Source organism: Lycium ferocissimum, chromosome 7 (assembly GCF_029784015.1).
Source record: "Lycium ferocissimum isolate CSIRO_LF1 chromosome 7, AGI_CSIRO_Lferr_CH_V1, whole genome shotgun sequence".
NCBI lineage: Eukaryota > Viridiplantae > Streptophyta > Magnoliopsida > Solanales > Solanaceae > Lycium > Lycium ferocissimum.
Genome location: NC_081348.1, coordinates 46,221,061 through 46,239,503, shown reverse-complemented (window position 1 = coordinate 46,239,503; position 18,443 = coordinate 46,221,061). Strand labels below are relative to the sequence as shown.

The 18,443-nt window shown below is 31.4% G+C and overlaps 1 protein-coding gene across 1 annotated transcript; it reads right to left on the bottom strand.

Moving 5' to 3' along the window:
• Nucleotides 1–8,558: 8,558 nt before the first annotated feature.
• LOC132062912 (uncharacterized protein At1g08160-like) lies at nucleotides 8,559–9,490 on the bottom strand. The gene has a single exon (XM_059455384.1). It carries the CDS (start codon nucleotides 9,198–9,200, stop codon nucleotides 8,613–8,615), a length of 588 nt encoding a protein of 195 aa, XP_059311367.1. The 5' UTR covers nucleotides 9,201–9,490; the 3' UTR covers nucleotides 8,559–8,612.
• Nucleotides 9,491–18,443: the final 8,953 nt, after the last annotated feature.

The following is an 18,443-nucleotide window of genomic DNA, read 5'->3' as shown; positions in this document are numbered from 1 at the left end:
TTCTTAAAAATAAAAACTTTCGGGCCCTTTAGAAATGCCTAGAGATTTCTAACGGTGTTTAAATCCTCATGTCACTATGGATTAAAATCTCATTCTCAAAAACGAAAGAAAACCGAACCGTAAAGGTTTGACCGAACCGAAACTTCGAACACTATATTTGTATGAAGAAATGCATTTTAATAGTATATAAATTACTATTTTAGAACCCATCGTCAAAATTTAAAACCGAATCTTGAACCGAAGTTTCATAAAACCGAACCGAAAACTTAATCGCAAAAACAAATTTAATAATTTTCCACAAAAAAAAAAAAAAAATATGTAAGTTTAAACCAAAACAAAAAAATACCATATTATTCCTCTGTTTTTAATATATGTCTTCTTTTGCATCTCTTGTATCAATGGTGCTCAATTTTCTTACTTCATATTGAAAAAATCAAATATCCTCTTAATTTCAAAGAAAGGTAACTAAAATTTCTCTTCTAGGATTAATATATGTCCTTTATGTGTTTTCAAACTACTAAAGTGTGTTGTATGTATATAATCTACTTTAATCTTTTCATGATTATAGTATTTTGTTTTTTGGTACATGTTTGTTTTTTTATTTCAATTTATCTTTACTACTTTATGTTTTATTGCTTTTGAAAATATGAATTAGTGCCCTTTCAATGCCTATAATTTCTGAATATTAATTACGTCACTATGGATAACTAGATTGGAAAAAATGAAACCGAACCGAACCATTTTAAAAAAGATGATAACCGAAAGAACCAAACCGAACTAAAGTGTGTTGGAGTAAAATAATCTACTTTGGCCCTTTTCCATAAATATGCAATCCAAACCTTCTTCTTTTTATATTCAAACCCCTACTTTACTACTTTATTAAATTGCCACATACAATTTGGTAAAATATAAAAAAGGCCCTTTAGAAATGCCTATAATTTCTGAAAACCGAATCCCACACGTCACTATGGATAACTAGATTGGAAAAGAATGATTGTGACGAATTCATTTGAGATTTAACATTAATCTGGAGATGATATTTTCCACCCGGTGAATTCTGAAATTATTTTTAAATTCTCTGCTCCTTTTTTTTTTTTTTTTAACTTTTTATTTTGAAAATATAAACTTAGGTATAATGCTCTAACATAATTTTTATTTTATTTTTTAAAAAGTAATAATAAGAAGACAAATTTCAAAATTGAAGTCTTCGAAAAATGAAAAGCAGGAAGGGACAATATGATTAGCTACTCTCTCTGTCTCAAATTATCTGTCATTTTATCATTTTAAACGCCGCTTAAACAAAATTAATTAGGAGGAAAATTTGATTAACTTCACCCTTATTTACGTCTAAGTTTTTCAGTCATGTCGTAATTGTTTAATAACGAAATAATACTCCGTTCATAGTTGGTGTTACCCTAAGTAAAGCATGTATTGCACGCAAGAACATTGTAAGTTCTCTAATTAATAACAACAACTTATAGAATCTTCAATTGTTTAATGTGAAGCTTTGTGAATTTAACAATAAATTGGTCTTTATATTAAAATATACTTATTTATTGTTCACTATTTTTTATAAGAACATTGAGTTCCGAATCTTAAATCATCACATTTAACAAGCATAAATCCTTGTCACATGGAATTCATAGTGAAAAAGTAATAAATACCAAAAGAAATCGATTTCTATATATTGCTAAAGAAATTAGATGCTCACAAATTCATAAAAATGCCAAATGTTCCCAATTTATGATCTTCATGGAGTTATGATTAATTCATGTAAATTTTTTTAGTTTGTAGAATATTTAATCACATGTGTGTGCCTTTATTATTTGTTAATTCCCTTCCAAACTAACTTCTTCAAAAGATCGTCTTCTTTTAAAGATTTTCCAATTATGTGATTAAGACTTTGATTCTTATAAGAATTTATTGACAAGACATAACGTAATTAACGTGCTACTACCATAAATTAATTATGCAATAGAAAAGTGTGATACAAATTATGCTATAACTGAATTTAGAAATTTTCACTTTTGACTTTGGGCCCGGGCTTAGTACGGGCCTGCTTGAACTAGTATAACAAATAAGGCAAAAGAAATCAAGACTTTTTGGGTACATATTTCAAGACAAACTTCATTTCAATGCTTGCCTTTAGGGATATTTAAGAGTTGTCATCCATGTGGGAAAATGCTTATTTTCTTATGAGATATTTTATCCGGAAAAGGCTCAAATATGCCATCCAACTATCGGAAATGTCTCATTTATGCCACTAGTCTATAGTTTGGCTCATTTATGCCATCTAACTATAGGAAATGGTTCATTTATGCCATCGAACTATAGAAAATGAATCATTTATGTCACTCATCAATAGTTTGACTCATTTATACCATCGCCTATTACCAAAATGACTCATCCGTGCCCTTTTTCATTAACGCCGGTTTTACAATACCAGATATGACACGTGGCCTCCAATTAGAGGCCTACGTTGTTTAATTAAACCAGCCCAATTTTAAATAACAAATTAATAAAAAATCCGATCCATACACCTTACCCACCCACAACCATAATCTAGTTGGAGGTTACGTGTCATGTATGGTATTGTAAAACCAGCTTTAATGAAATATGGCATGGACGAGTCATTTTGGTAACAGGTGATGGCATAAATGAGTCAAACTATTGATGAGTGGCATAAATGAGTCATTTCCTATAGTTCGATGGCATAAATGAGCCACTTCCTATAGTTCGATGGCATAAATGAGCTATTTCCTATAGTTCGATGGCATAAATGAGCCAAACAATTGACGAGTGGCATAAATGAGCCATTTCTGATAGTTGGATGACATATTTGAGCCTTTTCCGTATTTTATCTATTAGATCGACTTGATAGTTCGGGCAGTATGTTTTTTACGTTCTTTTCAAATTTCCCTGCAATGGGATTTCTAATATTAGATCAATATTCCCTGTCTCAATTTATGTGAAGGTATTTAACTGAATACGAAGTTTAAGAATGAACAAAAGACTTTTGAAACTTGTGGTTTAAAACAACTTATAGATATATGTATGACTATAATCATCTCATTAAGAATAAAATTAATTGTCTAAAGTGAAATTATTATCTTCGTTGAGTAGTACTATTAGCTCTCTTTAAACAAGAAAGTAAAACATTTTACTTTTGCAATCGCTACTTCTATTTTTGAAAATTAATTGCTTAATTTCAGAATTCTTGGTTTGAAAAATTTCTTCCGATTTATCCTTTTGGAATCTCGACATATGGATAGTATGAAGGAAACAAAAATTGTTTTCGTGAAAAAAAAAGTGACCTTATTTTTTTTTAGTGTCTGTTAAGTAAGCAGAAAAAATTTATTCGAAGAACATTTAAATATACGAATGGATAAGGGACATGTGCGGTGGGATGGTTGGGGATAAGGCGTTGTGCGCGTGAGGAGTAGATAATCAGCATGAAATATTACTTATGAAACTTATTTTCCTTATTAAAAATTTAAAAAGTCATTTTCCTCATTTTTAAGGAATTTGTTTTCCTAAAGAAGCTGTTTCCAATACATTTTGGTCAACACAAACATAAGAAAATTTAAAAAATATTTTTCGAAAAATGTTTTCCTCCGTACCAAACACAACCTAAGTGAATACATGTACAATTAATGTATAGTATATACACCTTAACCATATTACATATCACACTTTTATTAAAATCTATTAAAAAAAAAATTAAATTCTTTTTTGTTGTGAGCTTATTAGTATGTTGTGTAGTGTACAAATCCCTTAATATTTTCCAATCAATTCCCCTAAAAAGGTTTTCCGGTGAAAAGCTCTTTGCAATATTGGATTAGCAAGAAAGCTTCTTATTTACAAAAGAAAAAGAAGATACCTAACTTAAGTAATAAATTTGAATTATGCTCTCTAATCTCTATTTAGCTTTTCCAGGTTAATTATAATTTTTTCTATTATGGCTTTGCTATTGAGTTACGGTGACTTCTACTAAAGACTCATCAACTACCATCCAATTATTTTCATAGGAAAAATGACAAGCACTCACAAGTCTTCTTGATGTGGACTCACTCTTTACCCCACCTAATTTTGCTCCAAAAGTCTAATCTTAAATTAAATTCTTTTGTTGACAAGTTTCTTGAAGACAATACAAAAGTTTCGTGAAGACAATTATTTTCATGTTAGAGACTAAGGTACTAAAGCAGCAAACTAAATTAGCTTAGTCTTTCTAATTCCAAGTTTCTATTCACATTATTCAAGCAAATATAGATAAGATTTAGGATCATTTGGATATTGGTACTCCAAAATAAACAGATTTTTAAAGTTGCATCTACAATGATATACAGTGACATACAATAGTACATGGAAAAAAGAAGCTGATGAAGCCATGAGAGAGAACTCCAACAGATTCCGGCAAAGAAACAGCAACTAATTAAATTGGCAAAACTCTAATGAAGGAGCACTAGCAATGAACAGAACTCTAACGATTTTCCAATGAAGATTTTCAGAATTTATATTTTCTTTTATGGGTTTTGTTTAAAGTTATACTTACAATGTATTAAAGATTTTGTTGTTATATTTCAAAAATTGAACAATATTATTATAAGTTAGGGTAAATATAAATTTTTGTATGTCTCTGTATATTTCCCAAAAATTAAGTAAATTTTTCATAAACATACTTTTTAATTCTAACAACCTATAACTACATGTTATATATTTATTAATTAGATGTCTCTATAGTATTTGGTATACTAAAATATGGCAAATATAGCGGAAAATATAACCGAAATTCTTTATATTTATGGAAACAAAATATGTTCAATTTAAATTAAAATCGAGTTTTTATTGTTCAGATTCACGCAAATATCATCCCATTCCATATCCGATCCCATATCTCATTCAAAAAATTACACAAATTCAAAAAAATTTGAATTCAAAAAAGTACATTCATATTTTTAACCAAAAATAAAAGATTCAATGATTAGTTAAGGGAATGGTATCGGGTCCAAATTCTTTGATAATTCCTTACAAAGTTATGCTGGGGGCATACTTTTAATGGGCAAACTTTTATCTTTGGACCGCATAACTTTGTGAAGGAATTATCAAAGTTAATTGCCAATTCGCCCATATGTATAAAAGATGCCGGTACCCGCATAACTTTGGTAATTCCTTTACAAATTTATGCGGTGGGGGCATACTTTTAATGGACAAACTTTTCATAAACTTGTGGAATTATCAAGTTATGCGGACCGGCATACTTATACCTCCAAGTACGCCCATAAGGCATAAGTAATGCCGGTTTTCCTTCACAAGTGTATGCCGTTGGGGGCATAGCGAAATTTAAACTCGCCTTGTGAATTTTTTTTTTAATATTTGTTTTTCGTATATATTTGGGCTATATTTTAGTTGCATTTTGTCGATCTAGTATATAAATCTTTCGGTTAACTATATTTCATATATTTTTTACATATATTTGAAGTGTATTTAGATGAAATTTTAACTTTTGTAACACCACCGTACATTAAAAAATGGACTTATGAAATATATCGGATATATTTTATGTATATTTAACCGTATTTAATCGGGTTAGATATCTTTGCTTTGTTAAATGAATACATTTCACAGAAAATGAAAAATGGAATGTATACATTGAAAAAAAAATAACATACTTGAAAGAAACAACAATATAAAAACCATAAGGTGGTGTTCAACATTAATCATCCTAAAAAACATTCTTTGCACATGAAACGATATGTCCAAAATTAAAAAACAGCAACAAAAGTCGCAACCAACTACGCTATTGTTCAACATGAAAATCAAAAACACAAAAGACTTGGTGGCCTAATCAAGATCTTGTTTAAGCGCATCGTAATGTTCTTTGTGGTCTAATTGGTCTTGGAGGTTGCTCATTTATTGATGCATTGTTGTTTGACTTATCCCATGCATAGTCGCATAAAAGCACCGTATCTCATACGGTGCCAATTTATCGAATTCGGTTGGGATGTGAGCTCAAGTATTCAGAAAGGTCGCCACATACACACCACAACCGAAAAAATGATCAAAAATTTTACTTACGGATCCGTAATTGTCAACAAAATACACACGAATATACTTAAAAATCTTAAAAAGTTATGGTGAAGAACAATAAACACGACTTAACGAAGAAACATGTGAAAAAAAATAATAAGAGAAAATATACTTAAAATGCACATAAAAATAGATCTGGTTAATTAACGGATTCGCAACGAAAAAAAAAAAAATGAACTAAATATGCCGAAAATATAAGGCATCATCATCCTCATCCACATTATGTTTGGCTTTAGCAATTTTTTCCCTTAACATTAGCAACAGAAACCTTTTTTCTTTTGTTTCTCCATTTGAGAAACCTTTTTCACTTTTTGTTGTTGTTTACTCTTCGAATCAACATAATCGTGAACGCCTAGGATCGTTAATTCTTTTTTAACGAAAGAATAATGGCAGTTTCGTGTTGAAATTCCCAAAGAAAAATTAGGAATATCAAATTCGGGTTTATATACTATTTCGATAGGAGTAGAAGCTTTCTTAGCCATTTCATTTGAATCTAAGCAAAAAAACAAGAACAAACGATAATTAATTATTTAGAGTTGCATTACCTGATTCAAACGAAAAAAAAAAAATACTCGAAAATATAGGTTAAATACACGGTGAAAATTAAAAAAATCGATAGAATCTTACCTTTTTTGGGAATTAGATTTGAATCATGAGTGAAATTAATGAGTAGTTAATTAGAGATAACAAAGGGAAGTTGTAGAATTGTAAAGGCGATTTGAAATTGGAGAAAATTTAGGGATATTGTGAATAATGGCGTGAAGTTAGTGGGATAGGAGAGAGAGACGTTTTGTTGGCTTAAATTTAGGGGTGTGGAAAGTTATCGAGATGAGTGGTAAAAAGCGGTAGTATGTGGAGTAAATATGTTATACTTTAGCTACTAAATATAATTATTGAAAAGTTTAGTTATGTTCCATAAATAGGTAATAATGGAAGCTATGCCAAGTAAATTTTACAAAAATTAACGTAGTGGGCTGGAATGGGATTCTAGGTAGCCCTTTCGGAACAAAAAATTGTGTGGATTGCCTTTCATACGGACTGGTCTTTAATTTTTGTCCTCAATTCGCTGGTATTTAATTTTTGGCCGTATTTCTCATTTAATGAAAATTGGTGGGCTAAAGTGTCCTTTTTGCACCAAAGATTCTGGGTTCGATCCCCTGCAGAGTCGAAAAGAATAATAATTTCGCACAGCTGAAGTTACATAAAACCTATGCCTTGTTCGACGAAGGTTCGTAGAAATGAAGTTCTTGCTAGGCATAGGTTCTATGTAGTTTCATAGAAACTTCCCATAGTTTACGTTGCAATAGGCATAGTTTCATATGAACTTATGCCTTGCGATTTTTTATTTTTTTTGATCGAGTGAGGATTCAAACCTAGAACCTCGGAATATTTTCGATTACCTTTTTAAGCGAAAGGCAAAAATTAAAGACCAGCAATTTGAGGGGCAAAATTAAAGACCAGTGCCTTTGAAGGGAAATCGTGCAAATTGCCCCTATCGGAATAGGCTTTGTTCTCTATTTCTATGCGTGGAAACTTCCCTTATATTGCCATTCACTTATAAAGGAGCCCGCTTTTCTTATGCATGTTTAAAATAAAGGGATCTTTACAAAATAGCCAATTGATATCATTGTTCACTTTTTATAGTCAATATGCAAAAATTTAGTACTGACTATGAAATCATTTTTCAGTTTAAACGGTTGAATGGATAACTATTTAGATTAATTATTCTAATTGAAGTTAAATATGTTGTAAGGTTCTTTTGTATTTGTCACTTTGGACAGAAAATATGTAAGGTGAATATAAAGTTTGATTAGACGTGAATAATACATAACTGTCTAGACACAATTGTCAAAATATTACTCGACTTAACACTTGGCGCATCATGGTTTTGTCTTGGTGGATGTGTACTCATCAATTGAATCTTGTACTCGTCTTTTTATAGTTCCTAACTATCCTTTTTAAGATCAATCCAATGTGGGATTTGTCTAAGACAAACTCACAATGAATTTCTATTTCAATCACCAGCAATCCACAGTTTGTTACCTAATACTTACTCTTTTTATTTCAGTGTTTTTTGACTAGACATAAAATTTAAGAAATGAGGGAGTTCTTTAAATCATATGGCAAACTAAAAATGTGTATATTATATTAAAATGTCTGCTGAATTTTGTGATTTTAAGCATGTGATGCGAGATGTCAAAACTAAAAAGTACATACTAAATTGAAACATAAGCATGTCGTTCAAAACACACACTCATTTCATGGAGACACTTCATCTTTCACTCAAAACATAAAAAATAATATTCCACATCCAAACAATTTTATTCATCACACTGTAAATGGAAAAATTCATCGAAAAAACCAAAAAAATAAAAAATATTACAACAGTACATCATCAGCACGCAATGGAAGAACAAAGATCCAAAATACAAACCAAATAAAAAATGAAGAAAAAAAAAAACGCTCACAGTACAACCCCAAAAGAATAATGTAAAAAAAAAAAAAAAAAAAAAAAAACAGCTTAATTATACATCTACATCACAAGGAAATGACTTAAAATTCCTTTTTGAATTAGAAAAATTCACCCTAGGAGTGCACAAAATCCTCAACTTCCTATGACGTGATTTCCATTTACCAACCTTAAACCTTATTTTTGCCCTAATTTTCACTTGCACTTCCACTGATCCACCTGTCCTTTCTGTCTTAAAATCACGTGCAATATCCCCGTAAAGCGCCACGTCATTCGCCGGAAGTGACACATCAAAATGTGTCACATTCCGGCGAGGCTGATAAAATGGCTCTACATAGTTGAAAGCAAGTGGTTGTGAGTTAAAGAAGAGTTTCACTTCAATATTGTCATAATATATTGAGACTCTCTTGTTTGGATTTTTGGCTCTTATTGTAAAATTGAATTTGGCATTTAAATGGTTGATGTTGGTTAAATTGTAGTCATGGATTGAAGAATTTTCGATGGAATAGACCATTTTTCGTGGTCTTAGTACTAGCCATACGATGAGCACGACTATTCCCACTATGATAAGTAGGGTTAAGAGTGAAATGGCTATGCACCTAAATAGGCTAACTGGTGGACGAGGAGGAGCGGCCGGAGGCATATTAAGGTCTTAAGAACGCTGATTTTAAGATTGAGTTGTTTTGTCGGGCTCAATGATGAGAGAGTTTTATTGGGGAAAAAGAAGAGGAGCGGTCGAAGGCATATCGAGGATTCGTGTAATTTTGGAGGATACAACTACATAAGGGTTTTTCTCTCTTTCTAACGTTCGACTCTTTGGTCTTAAGAACGCTTATTTGAAAAATAAGTTAGTTATGAGGCTTAATTTTGGTCTTGGAGTACTTGATCTAAGAGCAAATGATGAGAGAGTTTTATAAGGGGAAAAAGAACAGGTGCAAAGAATGTTACGGAAGCTAGAATAGGCATTTTTTAATATATAGGGGGTATAAATTGATAAAGATGGGTTGTTTGTGCTTGTTATCTAGCTTTTGATTTCTTGCATGAAACTCAAGAGATCTTATGGAGTTGCACTTTCTATTTCTTAACTAATAACAATGTAGGATGCTTTCTGAAAAATGTAAAGATTTTGTGTATAGTGATGTTTGCATGAATATTCTTATCGTGCATGAAGAGAGAATGCTAGGAAAAGAATCTGGAGAGTTGGATGGGGTTTTGATTTAACTTTTCTAATGTGAAAGAGTTTTGCTGATAGAATCAGGGATTAAGGTAGATTCAGGATTTAAAGTTTATGGATTAGGATTTTAATCCGTTTAAGTTATTGAGTTCTAAATTTATAATTTGCACATATTAAATAAATTTCTTAAGATAAATATAGAGTTTGAACCAAAGCTACTGATTTCTGCCGAACCCGTAAACTATAGTCTAGCTCCACCCTGATGTAACAATTTCAAGTTAATATTACAATGATAACTGAGTTCATAGTCAAGAAATTATAAATATTTAGTGAAGTTTCTTAATATGTATATAGAGAGAGGAGATTTGAACAAAAGTTATTGAATTCGGGTGAACTCCTAACGACCTAACCATTAGAGCAGATCCGCCCCTAGTATAATTGGGAAATCCTCTTATCTGATTTGATAATTGTTGCTTAACTAACAAGTTGTTCGAAAACCACCCCTAAAGTTGTTCTCTAGCTACAAACACAGATAAGATCAGAATGGAATTGATTTACCTTTCTCGTTGTTTGTTATTTTTGTGCATCTATGTTGTTAAAGATTATACTCTTAATGTAACTTAATATAAACAAGAAGTAACAGCTAATATGAAACTGAATACTAACTTCTTTTAAGGTTTATTTTTCCCGAGAAAGTTATTGAATTCACGCGAACTCCTAATCATCAGAGCAGATTTGCCCCGTGGAAATCCTCTTATCTGATTTGATAATTCTTGCTTCACTAACAAGTTGTTCGAAAACCACCCCTAAAGTTGATCTCTAGCTACAAACACAGATCAGATCAGAATGAATTGATTTCCCTTTCTCGTTGTTTTTTATTTTTGTGCATATATGTTGTTAAAGATTGTACTCTTAATGTTACTTAATATAAACAAGAAGTAATAGCTAACGAAACTGAATACTAACTTCTTTTAAGGTTTATTTTTGCAGAGAGTTGTTTATGAATAGTAACCTGGCTTTTTTATTACAAAAAAATCCTTTTCATCCTTGCTCAAGACAATTCTTAAAAAAATATATAGATGATCTCTTAGTGAGGGTTCTTTTGGTGCATTTACTTCATATCACAAGCCCTGCATTTTTATAATTGATTTAAGCTCTATATACTGATAATGTAAAGAGATCTTTTATACTAGTGAAATTTAACAAGTAACTATGGCTTATGTAATTATTATCAATTATTGTTTGTCAAGAAATTTACGTAGTTTTACCTAAATTATGACTTGATTGTGCAAATATTATTTATATTGTCAATACATAGAACTTAATTAAACTCTTTCATAATGTCGTCTTCTCCCGTAACCATATCCTAGCACGACCTCTAGTAGTCACATCACGCATGATGCAACAATTTATAATCATATTTATTTGAATCAATTCCTTTGTAATTTGAGGTCTATTTGAGGTTAAAAAAAATGCTTAGTTGTACGTTATCAGAGCCAAAAGCAGAACTTGCTAATAATTGACAGACCAAAACTACTACAAGAATAATCGAAAGAAGAAATTGCACTGTTGTCCCTCAAATGGCTGGTCTTTAATTTTTGTCCTTCAAATGGCTGGTCTTTAAAAAAAAAATTCCCTTCAAAATCAAACTTATGTTTAGCTGGACATAAGTCCTTTAAGGGCACGGGGCATAACTTATGGAATATTATGATGCGAGAATATAAAACGTACGTCCTGCTAACACAAAATAGGAACAGAAGTGCAAATACCCTAATCGAAAAGCGTTTGATAGAATGATGGGCTAGGTAGGCAAGCAGCCCATTTGAATTAGATCCGCACAGCCCATATTGGATCCAGTCCATGACCAACCGAATCAATCTAAATTGATGTGGGTCATTCGCACTTTTTTTTGCGTGGATTGTTCTTCATTTGGGGTGGTCTTTAATTTTTGCGCTTCAAATTGGTGGTCTTTAAGTTTTTCCTTTCGCCTAATATCCCGAGGTTGTAGGTTCGAACCCCAACTCAGTAAAAAAAATAAAAAATCGCAAGGTAGAATTTGGGCCTTAGGGCAAAATTTGCATGGACATAAATTTGCAAATTCGTCCATGTACAAATTAACGCTTGGGCGCAATTTTAAAGACCACCATTTTGAGGGCAAAAAGTTAAAGACCACCATTTTGAGGGCCAAAAATTAAAGACCACCCCCGGTGAAGGGCAATCCTGCAAATCGCCCACGAATATCCCATTTCGGGGTGGTCTTTAAATTTCGTCCCTCAAATTTGTGATCTTTAATTTATGTCCTTCAGAATTTTTGGCACAGCATAATTTAGGTTTAACTTCGGGATATGTATCATAACGTAACACAAATTATGCCGAATAAGGCAAAAAATCTTAGCACTTAACATAATCTGAAAATGGTATAATTTTAGATTTCGCTCGTCATAATTTACGTTTAACTTCAGATCTACGGTGTTTGAATTCTAAACAAAATGTTAGAGGTTCAATTTGACCAATCCCAAACTTTTGTTATGCTTTGTTCCTAAAGTTAGTAACGATGGCAGTCCCAAATTTCAGACATTTATCTTCAAAAGATAAGTCATTATTATAGAGTTTTAAAGTCCATTTTATACTTCTAAGACAAACATAAAGAATAATTATATTAATTTTTAATAATGGCAATCCCAAGTTTCAAAAGTCTCTTTTTTTTTCTTTTTACTTTTAAATTTCATGCTCAATTAAATAACATCACATAAATTAGGATGGAGAAAATATTATATTTCAGTAAGACATGACAAATAAATGATGTCTAACTTAAGTAGTACTTTTATGTGATATCTGTACTTTAAAATCAACTGTTAGAGAACAATTATATTAATTTTATATTCGATTAATTAGGTTTAAAGTTTTAATCAAATTGCTTGTTGGTAAAGGACAAATTGTGGTGATGGAAATATTATTTTCCTTTGAAGAAATCAAAAAAGGTTCAGAGAATAAAATCAGGAAAATCTGGCAACGCGTTTGCTGCTTTTGATAATGTGCATGCGAAGGAAAAAGTCGTAGGTGGAAAGTTGGTGCCACATGTACCGACAAAAAATAAAGGAAAAATGCATGTGAGAAAGGGATTTTTTTTTTTTTTTTTTTAATTTCACTCGGTGTCCGGTTCTCATATCCGAGATCGACGAAATATATGCCGGGATGTCCCACACTAAGGACTAAAGCCTTTCTTAACAAATACGATTCATACTCAAGCTCGAACATGAAATCTAATTAAAAATAAAAGAATATTTACTACTCCATCACAATTTTATTGATAACGCAAGAGAAATGATACATAGGCTTATAGTGAAGTCTATTGTTTTATCCTAGGTAAGGTTATACATATTAAATTTTTATTGATAACGCAAGAGAAATGATACATAGGCTTATAGTGAAGTCTGTTGTTTTATCCTAAGTAAGGTTATACATATTAAATTTTGACTAATTTGAATTCGTTTCTCATAAAGTCCACTAGAGAGAAATGATTTTTACTAACAAAACAAATAAATATATTTTGAAAACTCAAACTCAAAATCCTTAATTAAGGCTAGAAAAATATATATTTATCTCATCATAATTTTGTATGCTAACTATATTGCAGTCTTGCTTCACCGTCCACCAAACTAGAAGGAGAGGAGAAAAGGACTTACTAGATTTTTGTTTACATACACTGAATATAATACATGATAAGACTTACTATTTTTAAATTTTTAGGGTTCTGTTAAAATGTGTTCTTAATTAACTTCTTATTGTTTTATAATAATAATTAAAAAAAAGGAAATTACCTTTGTTAATTATGAGGTTGAAGCTGACAATAACTATGAGTAATAACGAATAATTAATCTAAGTAGTTGTTCACTGCAGCGGCAGAGCTAGAAATTCAAGGGGATTTAAGCAAAAAAAAGTCCTTATGTCAAGAGGCTTCAACAACTCATATATAGACAAAAAATTATTTGTACCCTGTCCACATAGTATAAGTTTTCAACGAATGAGGTTCTATTGACCCCACTTGTACCCCTATGACTCTGCCCCTGGTTCACTTGTTCGCTTAAATTAAAAATAATCGATAAATATATAATACGTGTATAACAATATACATTCACTGGGTAATTTATGAATATCGACTAGAAAAAATAAAGGCCAAATACATAGACAGCTCCCTTAACTTGTTCGTATATTCCATTTAGGCACCTCAACTAAGGGTTGAACCTATTGGACACCTCACTTATATTCAAATGTGCCAATTAAACACACCTTGATGACATAGCATGTTCTGTGTAGTTTAACCAAGCCTGAGCACGTAAACTTGAGGAAAAGCTGAATTTCACCGTGAAATTTTGGATTTCATTGGAAAAATGAATTTTCGGTCTTCCTTTCCACAATTCTGGCCAAATTGAAATGACATGGTTTCCCTAAAGTGGTTGTTAAGAGGTTAATAAATAAGATGAATAATTGCTTTTCGCACGGCATAACCAGAATGGCCATTTCTTCCAATAAAATTATTTAGACTGCACAGTTTTTTTTTTTTCCTGTTTCTTCAGATTTTGAGTTTTATTGTTGACGTGTCTTTTTGTCATTGGTTGCTTTTGCTACGTCATAGCTAGTGATGTAAACACATTTTGTGTTATTTAAGATTGTGAAATATATGTTCGATTGGCACATTTTGAATATAAGCGAGGTGTTCAATAGAATCAACCCTTAGTTGAGGTGCCTAAATGGAATATACGGATAAGTGTCTATGTATTTGGCCAAAAATAAATAAGTAACTCTGACCGGTCAGTTGTGTAAAGATTCAACATAGGCTACTAATAATTTAACCTCGCCTTTTGAATTGTGGTCATGTGGTGATTGTATAATTAAGATGATAGCCAAGTTGAAGCTTTTAAAGTTGTGAAAAAAATAACTCAATATACGCTGCAGCTATCATTACATCACATACTCCACAATTTATTCCATTGAGCATCCCCTCGATACCAATTACTTTCAGAATATAATTAGGTCTGATTCTTTGCCCCAACTAAATTTCACTCCCATTTTTAATCCCCTCACCCCACTAAAAAGCCATTTTCCAATTAAAAAGGAAACTAACTTGCTTGCATTAGTGCATACATGTACATTAGGCAATAATGGATGAAGTTCAAATAAAAATGACCGAATTAGGTCATATACGGCTAAATTTCAGGCAAAGATAACTAAACTTGAGCTATATATATGTGTGTAAACTTTAGGGATATAAAATTTGAGACATTTTATCTAACCATACAATTATGGAAGTTCATTAATCCCTTATTCAAAATTTGTATCAAATAAGTCTATTAAGAGTGGAGGAATTCCAATCATTTCAATACGCTCCACGATGATAAATATAACTGGACTTAGTTCTCCTGATCATAAGATTTATAGTTCTATCATTATTATATTGGAGTACACTTGGCAACGGTGCTTGTCTTGGCACGTGGTATTACAAAACCACATCATTAAAAAGAAGAAAAAATTTGCTATAAAAAGTGAAAAGTATTAAATCATGATAAAAGTGTACTAAAAAGTGTAGGTGACCAAATGTGGGGAGCAGTGTAGGTGGTCGCCGCATATCCTTTGGAAGATGCCATCCTTTTTACAAACCCATGGGGAGAAGGAAGCATATTCTAATTTTAGGTTTCCCCAAATATATTAGTTTAATTTCTGTGCACAGTGTAAAAAATATTCACACAATTAAATTACGTAATAAAGAATAATAGATGAACTTCTTAATAAATATTAATATTTGGTAAAAATGGCAATTAACCTATTATTACGAGTTAAAGTTACATTGGTTTTATACACGAGGATAGAGCTAAAATATTAGGTACGGATTCAGGCTGATCAAATAATTTTTGCTTAGACCTGAATTTGTATTGTGAACCTAGTAACTAAAATGAGTTATAAATTTAGTGACAAATTTAGAACCCATAAACTTCAAATCTTGATTCTGTCTCTTGGTATACTAACTTATATCCTTTATAAATACCTAAGACACTTTGGTCCAATAGTACCCTAGTCATTCATTAACTATAGCTTATCACTTGAAGAGAAGAAAAAATGAAGAAAACTCTCTAGGTCAAGTTACTAAATGTTTTCCACCATGATCTCAAGGTCTGTCATGGAAGCTCAACCCGGTGAGTTGTGGTGGCCGGTGGTGGTTCCGCCCTCCGGCCGCCTCTTTCACCGACCATATCAATGGAGGAAAATGAGATTATTAGTTGAATCTTGAAGAAAGATTATTTATTCATAATCTTTCGCAGGGCAACTCCAATCCTTTGGCAATATTTCAAGTCTTTTTCACCCCTTGCTTCTCTTCATCATGCTGTGTGTGAATTAAGGAAGCTAGATTAGTTCCTTAATTATTTTGGTTAGTCCTTTTTTAGTTAGGTTTTCTACTTTAATATTTGTTGTTAGCAAATAATCTAAGAATGTACAGCACCATCAGCTATGTGTATTGTGCTATAGTACTATGCTTTCGAGCATGCATTTCAATATTAATTACATTAGTTGGGCTTATAAACTTAACGATGTAATATTATTTTTCTCAAAATGTCGTACTTTTATCATAAATATTGATCAGTCATTTTCGTGTTTCTATTGATATGTTTTATTTTCTTTTTTTGTCTGTTTAAAAATATCACTTTAGCAATTTTTTACCTTTGATAGCTCACACGACATATTAAAGAGTCAATACCATGAGATTCAAATGACATTTTAATACATTATACATATTATAATCTAACACCACAATATTCAAAAGTATATCCCTTACTTTTTAAAATTTCATGTCCAATCAAATTAAAATATATAAAAGGAAACTAAACGAGTACTTATCAATTAGTTTAAGTGTAAAATGTACTAAAAAAAATATTTGGCTGGTAAACCAAATACCTAGTTGGTACTCTCGGCTGAGATTGGATGAATTGATAAAATGGCAATTATCTTTGATTAGGTTAGATGATGCCAGTTAATATTTTGCTGTATGCCTTCAAATAAACAAGCATATTAACGACAACAGATCTAATTTTCATTTTGATGGAATAGAAATCAAGGTTGTAAAATATTTTGTTGTTGGAATCTCAAATAACATAATTGATGGGTCTTTCCTAGGAGTACTCTTCATGAGTAATAATAAACAAAGTATTCACATTTATCAAGTAATAACTTAATTTAATGTCTTATAACATTGCGATTAAGGCCTTGGTGTAAGATTAGTTCTTTGGATTCTGCTGTGTTTTCATGGATGATATCGAAAAGCATGGGATTAAGCCGAATGCTTTGACTTGTAATACGTGTTGCGTATATTAACTCGAAGCGAAATGCATTAGCACTTTTTCCTATATGAAAAAGCAATCGTCGAGATTGAAGAAGCTATTTTAGTTTAATATGAAAGTAAAAGGTTTTATGAAGCTTAAAATTTGAGGGTCGTGATGGAAAAGAGAAATATTATGCCTGATCTTTGCAGTTGTAATGTCAGATTACTAGGTTTGGTCGACGGCTATGCTGGTCATTTAATAGTTTTAAACTTAATTGACGTATAGCTAATTCCAGCATTCTTACTCAACATTTTATCCCGCTTAAAATAACACATGCATTCTGCATAACCTATAAATTAATTATGTGGAACAACAATTCAAACCACACAATTTAATGAACGGAAAAGGTCCAAAAATGCCCCTAAACTATCGAAAAAGGTCTAAAAATATCCTTCATTCACCTATTTTGTTAGAAATACCCTTATCCACCTTTTTTGACTCACTTATGCCCTTTGACTTACGATCAATACTGAATTTTTAAAAAAAAATTGGCAATTTCTTATTGGCTGAATTTAAAACACCTAACCTATTAAAAGACCCACCCATATATCTTCATTTTTTGGACTAACCCGCCCCAAACACTAACCCGACCCGAACAAAAAATTCAACTTAAAAAGAAAAGAGACCCCACTTCCATAAAAAGCTCCATGAACTTTTTGTTCGGGGCGGGTTAGTTTAAAAACAGGTATATATGGGTGGATCCTTTTAATGGGTTAAGAGTTTTACTTTGGGCCAATGAGAAATTGCCACTTGAAATTTAAATAAACATTTTTTTAATTCAGTGTTGATTGTTAGTCAAAGGGCATAAGTAAGCCAAAACAGGTGGATGAAGGGTATTTTTAATAAAATAGATGAATGAAGGATATTTTTAAACCTCTTCCCATAGTTCAGGGACATTTTTGGACCATTTCCGTTTTAATGAATTATGCTAAGTTTTATGTGAAAAGTAAAGATGAAACCGAATATTATGTAAAATAATGTACTCCCTCCGTCTCAAAATATTTGTCGACCTTATTAAAAATATTTGTCTCAAAATATTAATCATTTTATTTACCCAAAATAAAATTAAGTAGCTTTTTTCCATTTTACCCTTGTATTAATTACATCAATGGCCTGTGTGAGTTCACATACCAATATTTAATAGGTTTTATCATTAGTGGAGTAAATATTTATTGATGACAGAGAACATGATGAAATATGTTAAGAGGGTAAAATAATCAAAATGTTATCTTTATAAATGCTTTCTTAATGAGCGTGTAAATGACAAACGCGACAAATATTTTGAGACACAGAGAGTACAATTTTGTGTTGAAATTAGCATCTTCATTTTTTTCGACCA

Coding starts and splice junctions, on each gene's coding strand:
- LOC132062912 (XM_059455384.1), bottom strand. CDS start 9,200: ATGCCTCCGGCCGCTCCTCCTCGTCCACCAGTTAGCCTATTTAGGTGC.